Source organism: Beta vulgaris, chromosome 1 (assembly GCF_026745355.1).
Source record: "Beta vulgaris subsp. vulgaris cultivar EL10 chromosome 1, EL10.2, whole genome shotgun sequence".
Lineage (NCBI taxonomy): Eukaryota > Viridiplantae > Streptophyta > Magnoliopsida > Caryophyllales > Amaranthaceae > Beta > Beta vulgaris.
In genome coordinates this window covers 20,263,264-20,279,192 of record NC_079202.1, presented here as the reverse complement: position 1 = coordinate 20,279,192, position 15,929 = coordinate 20,263,264, and the positions used below count along the sequence as shown (strand labels likewise).

Genomic DNA, 15,929 nt, shown 5'->3' with positions numbered 1-15,929 from the left:
GCCTAAAAAACCGGAGCAATTGAGGTTTTTTCTACTAGTGGACTTACTTCGACCCCTGGACTTTGATCTCCCCTAAAAACTCTTCCCTTTTCCCTTTTGTTTTCCCCTCCCTCTACCCTCTGCACTGTACACTCCAGATGATTCTCCACTTTCCATCCTTCGAATGCTCTCACTCAAAATTAGATCACAGACAACATCATATACTAGCTTTTCTGTACCAGAAGAATTCCTAACAGCAGTTACAACAGTTTTCCATGCAGTAGATAAGGAGGACAACAAAATTAAGGCTTTCACTTCATCCTCAAAGACAATATTAACCAAAGATAACTGGCTTATTATTGAATTAAATTCATTAATATGTTCAGCAGCAGAACTAACATTATTCACCTCTAAATCAAATAAACGGCGCATGTGATATACCTTATTCATTGCCGAGGGCTTCTCATACATATCTGACAGTGCTTTGATTAATTCCGCCGTTGTTTTGATATCCTTTACATTGAACGCCACAGTCCAAGCCAATGTCAACCGCACCACCGCTAGTGCTTGTCGATCGAGAACCTACCACTTAGCCTCTTTAATGTCATCTGGCTTTGCAGACAAGGTTTGATACAATTTTTTTTGATATAAGATGACTTCTATTTGCATCTTCCAATATCCAAAATCTGTTCCATCAAACTTCTCAATTCTGATCTTTGCATCCTCCAATGTTAATTACTTCTAGATCTAGACAATAAACCAACCTAGCTTTGATACCACTTGTAAGTTCTATTGACTATCAATCTAAAAAAAATAGCAAACAATACTAGAACAACAAATAACAAAGCAATAAATGACACACAAGAACTTTTACGTGGAAACCCAAGAACTAGGAGAAAAACCACGAATATGCAGTAGGAATCGATGTTCAAGAAAGATTATAAAAGCGCTCAAGAACTCTCTCTATAGCGCTCTCTCTCTAATATGTGAATAATGATAAATAATAGAATAATAGACGTACTAGGGCACCGATTTATACCCCCCTCGGGAAAAACGCGTTTTCGGAACGAAAACCAGAAAAATTACACCCTGCCCGATCGGGTCGGGCGAGACCTGCCCGATCGGGCACTTAAAGCCGAAAGGAAATCTGTCTTGTGCCCGACCGAGCAATTATTGCCTGCGTCGTAATTCGCTAACCTGGCCCGATCGGGCGTGTAGGCCCGATGCCATTGGGCAATGCTTAAACTGTCCAGATTTGTAATTCGTTGCGGGCCCGATCGGGCGAACTCCCATTCAGTTCGATTTCGACGTTTTCCTTGTACGCAACCTCATCTTCACATCCATACACCTCCATGAGCTCCATATGAACCATTGATGTGATTTTCGTGGTTGTTTCGAACTCTTTCTATGGTTTTGTAATTTATGAACGAACTAACTATGAAATTAAAGGGATATTACTTTTAAGTCGCGTTTAAGAGCATAGACAAACAAGTCTCGGTTGTTTGTTTTTGGTTTACTACTCGAAAACCAACTTGTTAGCTTACGCTCAACATATGTAATTACGCACTTTCTTTTACTCAACAAAAAAACTCCTTTTATTAATGAAATAAACGTCGCTTATATAGGGTATATGTTCGACTAAAGATAAGCATAAACCTAGCATAAAAATTAACAACAAGATAAGAATTAAGCTAATCCTATCCTATGATTAATCACACGCCTAAAATAAACTTATTCAGTCCTAAGATAAATCTTATCCATGTCTAATATAAGAAGTACCATATCCTAGCTCACTTAGACTCCTAACAAGACTCAATGACAAAGGAATTAGACTCCTAAACATAATAGGATTCCTTTATCACTCAAACACCTAAAATTAAATATTTATAAAGCAAGTAAAATACATAAACAGAACTAGGACACTACATACAAATCCTAACAGAACTAGGACTCTTGGACAGTGGCTAGCACAGTCTGGCTAATAGTGACCTACACTGTCTTGGTGACCATCTCCCATCCGTATCATCCTCTCCCTCTTGAAAACGATCCTTGTCCTCAAGGGTCTTCTAAGCATGGCACAAGATCCGCACTCCCAAGTGTGGCGCACACCCCCTTGCCCAACATGACTTTGTACGTTGCATAGCCAAGCTTCTTCACAATCTTAAACGGTCCCTCATCCATAGGTTCATCGTTCTTTTGATCTAAATGTAGTTTTTGAGCACTAAGTGATAGAGAAACATAATCTCCCTCATTCATATGTGGATCTTAACGAAGGTGCAGCAACTTAGCTCATCGTTCCTTTTTATTGCTTGCGGCATCTAGCTCCTCATCCCTACACAAACTTATGCATACATGGCCGACACTCTCATCTACCTTGGTTGCAACTTCAGCAGCTCGAGGCACCATCTTACACTTAGGAGGTAAAGGTTTGAGACTAAAACGTTCTCCATCTTTCACCACCGAATAGATATTATCTCGACCATGGTGTATCACTTGGCGATTTGATTGCCATGGACGCCCAAGCAATAAATCACAAGCACTCATAGGGATAACATCAAACTACAACTGATCCATGTATGTGCCTACCCTAAAGCCTATTAATGCTCGTTTATTAACCATCACACCACCATCATCATTCAACCAACTCAACTTGTAAGGTCGAGGGTGGATTTGCGTAGGTATCTTTAAGGAGTTCACAACAGATTGAGCAACAACATTAGTGCAAGAACCCGAATCAATAATAAAATTGTACATCTTACCATTGATCAAGCACCTTGATTGAAATAAGTTTTCACGTTGCTCATGCTCATCATCCTCGACAGATTGCACCACCAACGCACGCCTAAGGATCATGCTCCTCCTCTCGTCCCTCTCCTCTTCCGGATGCACCAAGTTGGTACTAAACAAGGCAACCTCCATCTCCTCAAAATCAATAGAAGCCTTGTTATTAGCAAACAACCTCGTTTCCTCCTCTTGTTGCTCCATGAAAAGTGCATGGTGCTCCTCCACTGAAACAAGAACCATGTTCGGACATTGTCGAGCTATGTGTCCATGTCCTTAGCACTTAAAACACTGCTTACCCTTCATGATCACCTGCCCTGGAGTCAAAGGTTCTTGCTTTGGCTTTAAATCCCCCATCACCGTTGCATATATAGCCTTGCCTTTATCTAAAGCCTCAAACTTTGGTGAAGAAAATGTTGCTTCAGATTTAGGAGCAGACGAAAATCGAGTACTCTTACCCTTAGCCTCCTTTTGTTGGAGCTCGACCTTGCTTGCTAATGAACATAACTCATCAAAAGAATGATAAACTTGAAGTTCCACGAGATTTGCAATAAGGGTATTGAGTCCAATCAGAAACTTGGCACTCTTTTGCTCATCTTCATCCTTACAATCACAAGCCATTGAAAGCCTCTCAAATTCTTGTACATATTGTGCCACAGTTAATTGATTTTGTTGCAAAGAATTAAACTTTACAAACAAATCTTGCTTATAAGTACGTGGAACAAAACGTTTTTTTAGTTTAAGTTTTAAATTTGACCAAGTAGAGATGGATTCCTTCCTTTCTCTTTCTCGCCTCACTTGCATGCTTTCAAACCATAAAGAAGCGTACTTTGTGAATTTAAGGGTAGCATACGAAAAACTCATCGCATCACTAACCTTCTTATGATCAAAGATGCGCTGCATACGCCTCTCCCAATCCAAATAAACATCAGGCTCTAAAGTACCATCAAATTCCGGACGTTCTCTAAGTTTCATATCCTCCTCCTTGCGTGGTTGCCGATCATAGGAGTTGTAGGAACGTTCATCAACTTTGTTTCTCAATCCCAATAGTTCCCTTTGCATCTCCCTCATAGTATCAACCACCGAATTGAGGCTAGCATCTAACTGCAACATCTTATTTCCTAGGAGATCAACATCGTCCTCCAACTTCTTGGAACATTCACTCACCGTCTTCGCGCCAAAATAGGATATTTGCTTTCTACAGAACCAAAAAATCACAATTTGGACACCGCACGCGCCCTCACGCGCCGTCGCAATGAACCCTGCTCTTATACCACTTGATGTGATTTTCGTGGTTGTTTCAAACTCTTTTTATGGTTTTGTGATTTATGAACGAACTAACTATGCAACTAAAGGGATATAACTCTTAAGTCGCCGTTAAGAGCATAGACAAACAAGTCTCAGTTGTTTGTTTTTGGTTTACTATTCGGAAACCAACTTGTTAGCTTACGCTCAACATATGCAATTACGCACTTTCTTTTACTCAACAAAAAAAACTCCTTTTATTAATGAGATATAAATGTCCCTTATATAGGGTATATGTTCGACAAAAGATAAGCATAAACCTAGGATAAGAATTAACAACAAGATAAGAATCAAGCTAATCCTATCCTATAATTAATCACACGCCTAAAATAAACTTATCCACTCCTAAGATAAATCTTATCCATGTTTAAGATAAGAAGTACCATATCCTAGCTCACTTAGACTCCTAACAAGACTCAATGACAAAGGAATTAGACTCCTAAACATAATACGATTCCTTTATCACTCAAACGCCTAAAATTAAATACTTATAAAGCAATTAAAATACATAGTCTCCTAATAGAACTAGGACACTACATACGAATCCTAATAGAACTAGGACTCCTGGACAGTGGCTAGCACAGTCTGGCTAACCGTGACCTACACTGTCTTGGTGACCATCTCCCATCCGTATCAACCATATACCCAACAACATGTAATGTGACTGCAGGAGTGGCGGCGCGATGATGCCGTTCAACCTCATTCAATGTGTGATGAGAGAGAGTAGCCGGAAAATCGATATAAGAAGTGGCCGGAGAAGTTCTTGGGTGATGAGAGAGAGTGAGAGTGTGTGAGGAAGTATGAGAGTGAAAGAGTTAGAATGCATGAAAGTGGCAGAGTGAGAGAGAGTGAGGGAATGGGTGTGAGTACAAATACATTCGAAGTATATATATACACGATGTTAGTAAGAAAAAACAAAGGTGGTATTTAGCAACCAAGTAAATTTTTTTTATTTTTTGTTAGGAACTAGTTGTTGCACCGTGCGCTACGCGCACGCTACCCCAAAATATCGTAATGGCAAGGGTTAAATTGTTTTCCCAAAATCAAACACAAAAAAACATAGTTTTCCAAAATGGTTAAATTGTTAAACACAAAAACATAAATTTTAAGTAATGCAAGTCAAACCTCGCTCTAGATAATATCGCCTTTTTTTATAACGTAGTTCTACCTTTTTCGTAAGTGTATGTGTCTTCCTTATCTCCAGCTATTCGAAGTTGGAAATTTGAGCGTCGACTCTTGAGATATCTAAGGTTTTAGGTTAATATTTATAATTCTACGATAAAAGGAAAAAGGTATTCTTTTCTCTTTCCCTTTCTCTATTACTCATCTTTATGATTTTTCAATTTTTTAAAAGTCAACTCCTACTCGTCCGCCTTCTTACTCCCTCCCCTCTTATCCTTTCTCCATCTTTCACTTTTTTTTTCCTGAAAACTTAAAAAAGATCTTTGAATTATTCCTGAACAACAATCGTCCTTGGCCGATGAAACTCGAAGAATCCACAAACTAAAAATACATCACGAAGTATATCACCTTCGTTCTATAATACTGGAACTTATGAATATGGCGCAAAAATCATTGGGAGAGCGTGAACTACACCCATATAATTATAATAGAATAAGGTTTTCTTTAGATAAACCTCGCCTCAAAAAAAAATCGCACATATATTGTGAAACGTCCAAAAATATGTTACAATTGTTAAGAAATGAAGGCTGATATGATCAACACTATATGCATCACTAATTTTTCCTATAGAAATCCAACTGTTTGTTTTGTTAACATAAAAATGGAAAGTAGATGTTAACAAAATAGAATTACCTAACGTTCAATTAGAAATATATAGACATGTGTGCACTTTTGAGAAATATTATATTTCCCACAAAATAGAGAAAGTTTATTTCATTTGGACTTTGCATGAATAATCATTCTGTATTCAACCAAATGAGGAAGAGCATGAACAAGGATTTGACATTAAAAGGAAAAATAGCAAATCATTGATAATACGCTCTCAAAATATCACTTAGTCACACAAGATATGTGTTTGCAGGTGCTTTTGTTCATGACCAAAACAGAGCAAACCACAGGCTCCCTTCCTCCCCACTCGACCAATTTAGACTCTGCACCAACCGGCAACCCACTTGGAATCTTAAACCTTGTATTTGTTCTGAAATCATATATACTTGTGTTAGATAACATAATAAACTGACAATAGAGACCATTTTTCAACCCAAAAGAAGCATAATAGTGAAGGGCGTTGATGCAAGAGTGCGCAGATATATTTGATGGTAGGATTTTATTTCGAAAATTGATCCAAAATTCAAATAGTTGCGCTCTAAATCTCATGATTCAAGTTAGCCAGAGAGGAACTAATAGTCTAATAGATTGGCCTACGCAATCAAGGCATCAAGACTCACTTTTCTTTTTAGCAAGGATCGACCACTTCATGCAGCTTGCATATACTTTAGGCTTCAAGTAGTGTCTAGATAGTATCTCCCTAGTGTTGTTGCAGTGACAAAATCCAGTTATTATCAGCCGAATATTAAGAGTATAGATATATGATATTTGCGTTGACCTGTATTTCGTGTTGATGTTGTGTCGTACGACACTAATATTTGACAAAATTTGCCAAGACCTAGGAACAGAGTCCTTATTTACCAAAATCCACAAAATTGATATAGAGTTAAAGTGATGTCCAATTCCTCGCACTAATAACAGTTGCTTGCAATTTGAATTCCGATACAAATTATTGTCAGAAAAACAATCATTTGCATCTCAACTTATATGGCGTAAAAGCGATACTCAAATTAGTAGATATAATTAACATATTGAATATGAAGCTATTGTTCTTAGATTTTTTATACTTGCACTTGTAATTTTAATTTAATGTAGAAAAACACTTGATTACGTAGGATACCAAAGATATAGAATAAACAAAATACTTTTTATAAAAAGCACCAAACAGAGAAAATTGATACCAAATAAGAATTTTCATTTAGTGAACCAAATTACATAGAAGCTCTATTGATTTAGAAGCATAAACTAAGCAAGACAAATTAGTAGGAAAAGCTACCACAACTTCGTATTTTTTCCCGAAAAAAAAGGGAAAGGCGATTACAAATTTTCACAACTTATTAGCTTCAATTATACGAAAATGAAGCATTTTTCTAAAACAGGAGTAAGTTTAATAGAATCCCTAATATCACATGACCGATTTGCTTGAACTATTGGAAAACGAAGCATTTTTCCAATTCTAAAGGATCAAAACTGATCATATTAAACTCTTGGAAAACAAAGCATTTTTCTATTACAAAAGAATCAAGCTTCACAAAGCACATGCTTTATCCCTAACAACGGTAACAACCACTTGCATAAACTAACCATTTTTTGGCGGAAAAATGGATGAGAATACCCCCAACTTTGGCCCATCCGCTTTTAATACCCCCACCTATGGGTTATTCCTGTATAATCCTAACTATTGGGAGGTCCGCCATAAATGCACCCAGATGACTTGTAACCTGTTACCAAGGTCATTTTTTTTTTTTTCTTTTATTTTTATTTCCTCTTCATCCCCCATTGCAACCCATCTCATAATTCCTCCTGCCAGCCCAGGCCCCCTCCCCACTCCCACCACCCCCGAATCCACCGCGTCCCTCCACCGCCTTCAGCCTAGCAAATCTAGACACCCTCACTCACACCCCTCCCCCACCCTCGCAACCCCCTGCTCCGCAACCTCCCCTCCCTCGCAACCCCTGCGCCGCAACCTCCTCCCACACAACCTCCCTGCCCCGCAAACCCCTTATAATTTTCGCAAAACCCACGTGAAATCCTCCCTACACCTCCATTTTCGACAAATTCATCTGAAATCCTCCCCAAATCAATCATTTTCAACAAATTCACAACTTTAAAACGCCGAAACTCACAACTAAATGAAAATAAAACGAAATTCGAAGGGGAGGGTGACGGGAGGGAGAATGGGTTTGTGTCGATTCAGCAGGGAAGGGGGGGTTGCGGGGTGAGGAAGGGGTGGTGGGGCAGTAGGGGTTGCTAGGGTAAGGGATAAGGGAGTAGGGGGTTGGGTGGTGATTGGGGGTTGTTGGGGGTTGGGGTGTGGAAGGGTGGTAGTGGGGGTGAGGGAAAGTGACAGTGGGTGGTGGGGTGGGGTGATTTCGTAGGTGGGGCGGTTCGGGGGTGGTGTGAAGGGGAGGGGTTTTCTCGGTGGGAAGGGGTACGTGAGGAGGGAGAAAGAGGAAGGGGAGGGGGACTGGTGATGAAGAGGAGGAAGAGGAGGGGTGACAGTGGGGTAGGGTTAGAAAATGGTAGGGTGGTGTGATAAATAAAAAGGAAAAACAAAAAAAATAAGTAAAATCAATAAGAGCATGACACGTGTCATTTTAACCTGCTAAACCGGTTATTTTAGGTCAGGGGTGCATTTTTGACAAACCTACCTAATAGTTGGGTGTATTTAAAAATAACTCATAGGTGGAGGTAATAAAAGCGGATGGGCCAAAGTTGGGGGTATTCTGATCCATTTTTCCTTTTTTGGCGCTTTAAACCACTATTAAGCTGAACACAGATAAAAGTGAAATTGTAGAACTTGATCCAATAACAGATGCACCTATCATATATAATCTATACTTGTGCTTTTAAAAGGGAGAGGGGTAGAAATCATGAAGGGTAATGGATATAGAGTACCACAAGATATTAAGGGGTCTGACATCTTCTCGAGGCTGGATTTCTTCTATAACTCGGGAAACACATACCCCACTGTCAAGCACCTACCTCAAAGTAGCATAGTTTCCGGAGTTGTATATCGTGTCATTAAGTTCAAATTTGGGGAGACGCTAATGCATAAAAGGTCAATCACACACAGAAATGCAAGCACAAATGTGATTAAGGCCGTTTCAACATCGAAACAATTACGATTTCATGTAATCTAAACCAGGAGGTTCCCTCATGTCTGTATATATACATGAAAATTTTACAGTAGCTTTTTTCAAAAAAAAAAACACCAATATGTTCCCTAGCTAGACACACTAATGACTTGTATCAGCTCCTTGCTTCCCCAGGAGCGTGCTTGTTTAATCTGGAAAGTTAAATCGAAAAAAAATTGCAAGATTAGAGCGCACCTTAGTTTGGCAGAAAATATTTTCAATGGATATTGATTTTCCAAGGAAATCCGTTTTCAGTAGGAAACACAATTAAAGATAAATTTCCCTTTGGTTGGGTGTGGGGAAAAATATTTTATCTTGTCACCCTAAACTTAAACACAGTTCAGTTTGCAGCATAATCCGGATTTTGAACACAGTTCACCCTAAACTTAAACACAATTCAAAATTATTCTATCTTGTCACCCTAAACTTAAACACAGTTCACCCTAACTAATAATCCAAACTTCAAAATTCCTCAAAATGACCATATAAAATATTTTCCTTCAAGTACTAAAATACTTGCAGTTCACAATTCACCTGAATGCACACATTTTTTAGTTGAACTTCCAGGCTTTTAGCACCTTACAGCTTCAACACATGAGCCTACATCAGATGACCAACTACACTATTACTCACTACCTAGAACTCCTGGCCCGAAACAAATGCTTCTACCAGTCTCCACCTCACAATTCCCCACTCCTTTGCACTACATCTAACTCTTTCCTTCAACATTCCTCAGCATCCATTAGTGGGTTCTAAACAAAGAGATAAAGTCACCTACCATGTACTGCAGCAACAGCCAACCTCAAAAGCTATATGAAGCGCATAGAACACAATTGTAGATTGGTAGGTGAGAAGGAAATGTAAGCAACACAAGTAAAAAGCATGGAACCTTCTCATAACCAAGTATGACCTTTCGTTGCCCTCTGTTTATAGACACATTTGCCTTCAAGAAATCATGAGTCCATATAGCTTTGAATATATAGTAGACCACTTTTTATTATAAATAAGGAATTGTTATTGAAATCTAAAGATTAGATCAAACCATATTTACACAACTACACACCTTTTCTGCGACACGGTGGAAGGCGTCTCGTTCTTCATCGCTAAAATGCAACGGACTTGATGCATATCTGGAAAATAGCAAATCCAAACGGCAGAACTAAGTCAGAAACAAGGATAGAAACCAAAAAATAAGTAAAATAAATATAAGAATTAATAAACCATACATATAAGAATAAAATCCACTTTAAAAGAAAATTAGATTAACATCACCAAGTTCTAGAGATCTGTCTTGAAATATGAGACAAAAGACTTCCCATCTCAAACCAACAGACCCAGAAATGGTAGATGTAAAAAACAAAGAAGTGGCATTAAAAGAGATTTTCATAAAAGAAAAAGACAAGCAAAGTGCTATGAGAATTGAGGTCACTTGTGAAAAATAAAGATTTGTAGCAAAATCCACAAGCGCATTTCAAAAATCAACACTAATTCTTTCCTAATCAGTAACGGGCAACCCATTACCCACTTCATTCTGAGAAGATCTTATTATTGTTGTATTTGATTAAGTAATTATGCTAGGAAGCAGATAAAGGTAAACAAAAAAGATAGGCTGATTAGATTATTGATCTTATTATTGTCTAGGGTCAAATTTCTATCTAATACAAGTATAGCAAAATTCCAACATAATGTATCCCTAAACGTCGCTCTGCTTACTTGCAGACACCAAAGTATGTCATTTTAAACACTAAAGGCTATTGTTAGCTCAATCTCAGCTGTAGATAGATTTCCACTTCTTCCTGATCCCCAACTTACCATGTTGTAAATAAGTAATCAAGAGAATTCACAGAAGCATCAAGCATGCAATGGACTAAAAAGAAAAGTTGCACTCATTTAGAAATCAACATTAAACCTACCTCCAAAAGCTAGAGAACTTTGTACTTTGTACACCTACCCAAAAATGATCCACCACCTCTCTAAGCAAAGAAGAAGGTAGCTTTTACGTGCTCAAGTGCCTTCTTTAATCCATCTATTCAGAGAGTAAATCAGCTAATAGGACAAATAGACCAACTATGATTGGCAAACTAAATTAAAAGTAACAACGAAATAATAGAAGTTAAAAAATTTAACATAAAGAAGAAAAGAACATTAACTCCTAGAGACATATGACCAAATCTAGCCAGGGGTTCCAAACTGGTCACAACAGTTGAGAACCTAGAGAGCAGGGTGAGCATTTTGGTTCTTCCATTAAATAATGTATCTGAATGTTGTTGATTGATATCGGGTTTCTTAGAAAAATCAAACTAAAGGAAAAATAATAACAAATAATAGAACTCTTGTCACAGACACTTCTGATCCCAAATCCCCCATTACCAGCCACCAACAGTGAACGACACTAAATCCCCTAGAAACAAACCAGCCTTCGTTGTTCAAGTTGCTGGGCAACATACTGGAGGAGGAGTGTGACTCATGGACTAATTCTTGCCAATATCTTGTAAATTGAACAAATTAGTCAAAATCCCAGATCTCCCTCTCTTCTGCCCGCACTCCATGAACAACCACACTTAACCTTACTCCTCCACTGGCCTACCCAATACTCAACACAGCCATCCTTGCCATCCTTCATCTGACCTAAAAAGAGCCAGAAAGAACCCCTCCACCCCTTCCACCAGCGTTACCACAACTACGAACTTACCCACCAGTAAGGGGGGGGGGAGCATATATTATATAGCAAACATTCTTAAGGAACTTAAAATGCAATTCCCTGACTTATTGGCCTATATATGGGCCTCCAATTGTTAGTTTTTTTGTTGGTGGCAAGATCCAACCATCAGAGGTCGAGAGCAGGTCCCTATTACCAGGTGACACAGATGATCATTAAACATACACTGCTAATAAAAAGCAGAATGATCTACAAAATACAGAAGCATCCATGATAGCAGTACCTAGCCAACATTACAGTACCTAGAGTAGTGCAACTTTAATTAAGTAGTAAGTACACCAAGTGAGCGAAACGAAATGTAGAAAATAGGGAACAAAATACAAATACTGCTAGCACACATACCAGAAGCTCAAAGAAAACCTATAAGCAAGTAATCACATATACAAGTTATTAACAACTATACAGTATCTGGACACTTACTTGTCCGCACAACCAGAACAGACAGAACAAGGCAATGAGAAAGGATAAGTCTTTCCCGGCTAACAACTGCTCGTCGCTCTACAACAGCAGCACGAGCATCAATGATATAACGCTCAGCATTTGGGCCCCCTGCACCAGCTGGTTCTTCCCAGTTGAGTTCCTAGATACCAAAACACAAGAGATAGTTACTATTGTATTATGTGGCTACTGGCTATAAGTAAATTTGTGAAGGCGAACAACTCTCATTTTTTCCTCTCTCTTTTTTCCTATTGTATTATAAAAGATAAAGAGATGTAATGCATATATCTACACTATCTTGGACCTTATCTATAGAGGGATCATACTGAGCTACTGTTCATGTTGTTACTCTCCTCCCCTCTCATAGGAGTATGATGCTATCATGAAAGAAAGTCAATCATAACTTTTACTAAACAAGCTATAAGAACATAGCCTCATAAGAAATTACAGATTTACAACCATAAAAGAAAATCAGTATTGTCTCACTCCCACTCCCACTATATCAAATTTATCTCACTTCTAATTAGAAAGAGCATAGCAATTGTACGGGAAGTAGAGAAGTAGAAGTTGTGCATAAATATATATGAGTGCAACTTTTCTTTTCAGAAACGAAGAGAAAAAGGAAAGAGAAATTGTTGTTGTGTGGAGGGAAATCAGATGCAAAGACAGAGAAAGAAACACAGTTTCCTTGACAAATTGTAAGCAAAAGTTTGAATAGTTGGCAGAAAATGTCCAAAAGTAAGCAAAAGTTTCCAAGAACAAAGACTACAATTACTCAATTAACAAATTGTAACCCAAAAACACTAATTACTCGGTAATGGTATAATTTCTTATATGGACACAAATGTTGGGATAATGGCAGCAACAATAATGTATGATATGGGCACCTTAATAACAACAACAATAATAATAATAATATCAATAATAATAGAAATAATAATAATAATAACAATAATAATAATAGTATAATAATAATAATAACTCTAGACATTGCAAAAACAAATTAAACCACACATAGAACACCGAATCAATCATATCGATGTATAAAAACTGTAAATTATCAAATATTACCGATTAGAACTTGAATTTGAAAAAATAGACGGTAACCAATTTCCTCCGCTAAAGTAGTGAGATCTGCTGGAAGTACCAATCCAACAGCCCCTAACTTCTCTCGTAGAATTTGCCACTGTTGTTGCATGCTCTGAGCTTCTTCTGCTAGCTTCCTCTTTTCAATCCCCATCAACAAACTCAGCCTCATCTCTCGTAGCTCAATCTCAACGTCACTAAGCGAGCGTTGTGCTACTGCTTGTAGCCCACCATCAGAGGAGAGTTCTAAATCAAAATTAGAGAAAAGAATCCTGTGAATACAATGTTGGCAAATGGAAATAATCTAAGTGATGGCCACATGTAGCACTAAGGACATCCATGCACATAAATAGGACATCAAGAGATAACCTGCTTCGATAATTCTCCATGCTACATGTAGGTTATCATCAATTGGGTTATATATTTGTCATATAAAACTGAAACTTATAGATTAAGAAGGATTCTTACCCAAAATATCAACCAACACATCGAGATTAATACACAGCCATACACATAAGCCAATAGTAGCAGGAAGGAAGTAGCAAAAGAGTGGTAGGCGAATAAAAACACTCACTAAAATAGACACGAAAGGTGTGACTTTCAACATTTCCACCTGCCCAAGTATCAAATTTCGAAACTTTTGGATAAGTACCCCTTCAACTACAAAGTTCCTATGATTAGGATTTCTAGCTGAACACATATCAAATTATTGATAAAGTATGTAAGAAACGAAACAGAGAGAGAGAAGAAGAAGAATTACGTTGGAATAATCAGGAGAGTCACTTACCCAAAAGTTCCCATCACATGAATAGAGACATGAGTATTTGTATCAGTGGTAAGTTTAGCAAGTCCAAAGTCAACAACCTGAATTAGGAAAAATATATCCTTGAACAATGAGCATGTGTAAAAGGAGAAGAATACAACTGGGTTTATTATGTGCAATACTTTTGGATGAAAGTGGTAGCTTATTATGAATTTTCGATATGTAGATTGAAGAATATTACCATGGCCTTATAGTTTTCATCCAACAAAATATTGGAAGCTTTGATGTTACGATGGATAATTCTGGGGTGACCTGCAAGTAAATATAACATTCATAATATGCAATAAAGGTTGTTCCCAGTAGGAAATGAACTTTAGAATAAGCTTACAAATAATTAGAAAAATTTATTGCCTCGTAACAAAAAACAATATTTAGGGAGATATAGAGTGTTTATAAGAACGTACAATCTTCATGGAGATAACCAAGCCCTTTAGCTGATCCAAGTGCGATGCGAAGCCTAGTGGGAAAATCTAATTCACCTCTATTTCCACCACAAACAAAACATACAATCAAAAAATAACCACCAGGCAGCAGAAAGAAACTACACAGCAACCAATTACACAGAGCATCTAACTTTGACAGAAATCATCACAAAATACAATCTTGCAACACAAACAATCCTTTAAAAGTAATACACAAAGTTTCTATGAGGTTAATTGATTGGAATTGAAAATGTAAACCTCAAAATCATGCACAAATGTCATATGGGTTTTCAAGATTGACAAAAGAAAGTTACTGGGAACAATTTAGAATCCAATTTAAAGCAAACATCAAAGATATTATTCACAATTAAGATTTAAAAGGGGAAGAAAAAGGGGAAAATTTAGGAGCTTGAAAATAGGCAAGATCCAAATCCAAACTCGCCAATTTCACAGTGAAAAAAACACTAAGCAGTAAAATTCAATCAATACCTCAAACGAAGATGAAGAAACCAAGAGGATCGGACAGCCAGTCTTTGTTCATCAACCGGATTGTATTCTTAGAACATCCTATTGTAGAAACTGAGAAGAATCCATAGCAAAAATCGCTATTGCCAGATTTTCAGAACATCCTATTGTAACAAAGAAGTCAGCGATTGTAGAAACCGTAAAAACAAACAAATTTTATGTCGAATTGAGCATTAAAAAGGTGAAATAAGAATAATTTCGGTGACCTAGATCTAAACACAAACCATACAGTAAAATAAGAAAAGAGGAAGAGAGAGAAGATGAATAATTACCTTGTCGCCATCCATGGAAGCTGATGGAAGAACAGGAGATTGAGCATTAAAAAGGTAAAATAAGAATGATTTCGGTGACCTAGATCTAAACACAAACCATACAGTAATTTCGGTGACCTAGATCTAAAAAATCCGAAACCCTAATTGCACATCAACAGTAAAAGTACTCAATTTCAGATTGGTCGCCCCAAAATTCACTCAAAATTCAATCACAATTCACTCAAAAGGGTGAAATTCAATCAATACCTGCTTTGTTGATCCAAGTTTCACATAATTTTCCACTCGATTTCAGGAAAACATACAATAGATCTAAAAGATTCATAAATTTGATGAACCCAAAATCAAATCAAGAAGTGAACAAAAAATAATTGCAAAACGCACATCAAACTTAAACAAACCAAAACATGAAGAAGCTAGATAAGAGATCCATTTCTAGGTTTTCCCATATGAACGAAAATCAGGAAAAAAAAAAAATAAAAAAAATAAACAACTCATACCTTAGATGATGCTTGCTTGTGAAATTAGCCTTCATATGGGGAAGAAGATCTGATTGCAGGCGCAGAAGAGGAGAGAGAAAAGATGAGATCGCAAAAAGAGGAGAGAGGAAGAGCAAGTGCAGAAATGGATTGAATTTTGAGAACTGAGAAGCTG

General features: G+C 37.5%; 1 protein-coding gene across 4 annotated transcripts; it reads right to left on the bottom strand.

Annotated features, from left to right (window-relative positions):
• Nucleotides 1-5,970: 5,970 nt before the first annotated feature.
• LOC125497852 (uncharacterized) lies at nucleotides 5,971-15,926 on the bottom strand. Of its 4 annotated transcripts, XR_007274735.2 has the most exons (10): nucleotides 15,776-15,926; nucleotides 14,971-15,110; nucleotides 14,464-14,540; nucleotides 14,241-14,311; nucleotides 14,024-14,100; nucleotides 13,222-13,482; nucleotides 12,133-12,292; nucleotides 10,907-11,019; nucleotides 10,057-10,123; nucleotides 8,953-9,145 (listed from the first exon to the last, which is right to left on the bottom strand). XR_007274735.2 is itself a non-coding variant. In XM_048645554.2 (4 exons), exons 1-3 carry the CDS (start codon nucleotides 13,934-13,936, stop codon nucleotides 12,246-12,248), a joined length of 540 nt encoding a protein of 179 aa, XP_048501511.1. In that variant the 5' UTR covers nucleotides 13,937-13,999; the 3' UTR covers nucleotides 11,031-11,841; nucleotides 12,133-12,245. The 4 variants fall into 4 exon arrangements, 1 of the variants encoding a protein (XP_048501511.1); XR_007274736.2 differs by lacking the exons at nucleotides 8,953-9,145; nucleotides 10,907-11,019 and adding an exon at nucleotides 5,971-6,226 and having other exon boundaries at nucleotides 15,776-15,925; XR_007274734.2 differs by lacking the exon at nucleotides 10,907-11,019 and having other exon boundaries at nucleotides 15,776-15,924.
• Nucleotides 15,927-15,929: the final 3 nt, after the last annotated feature.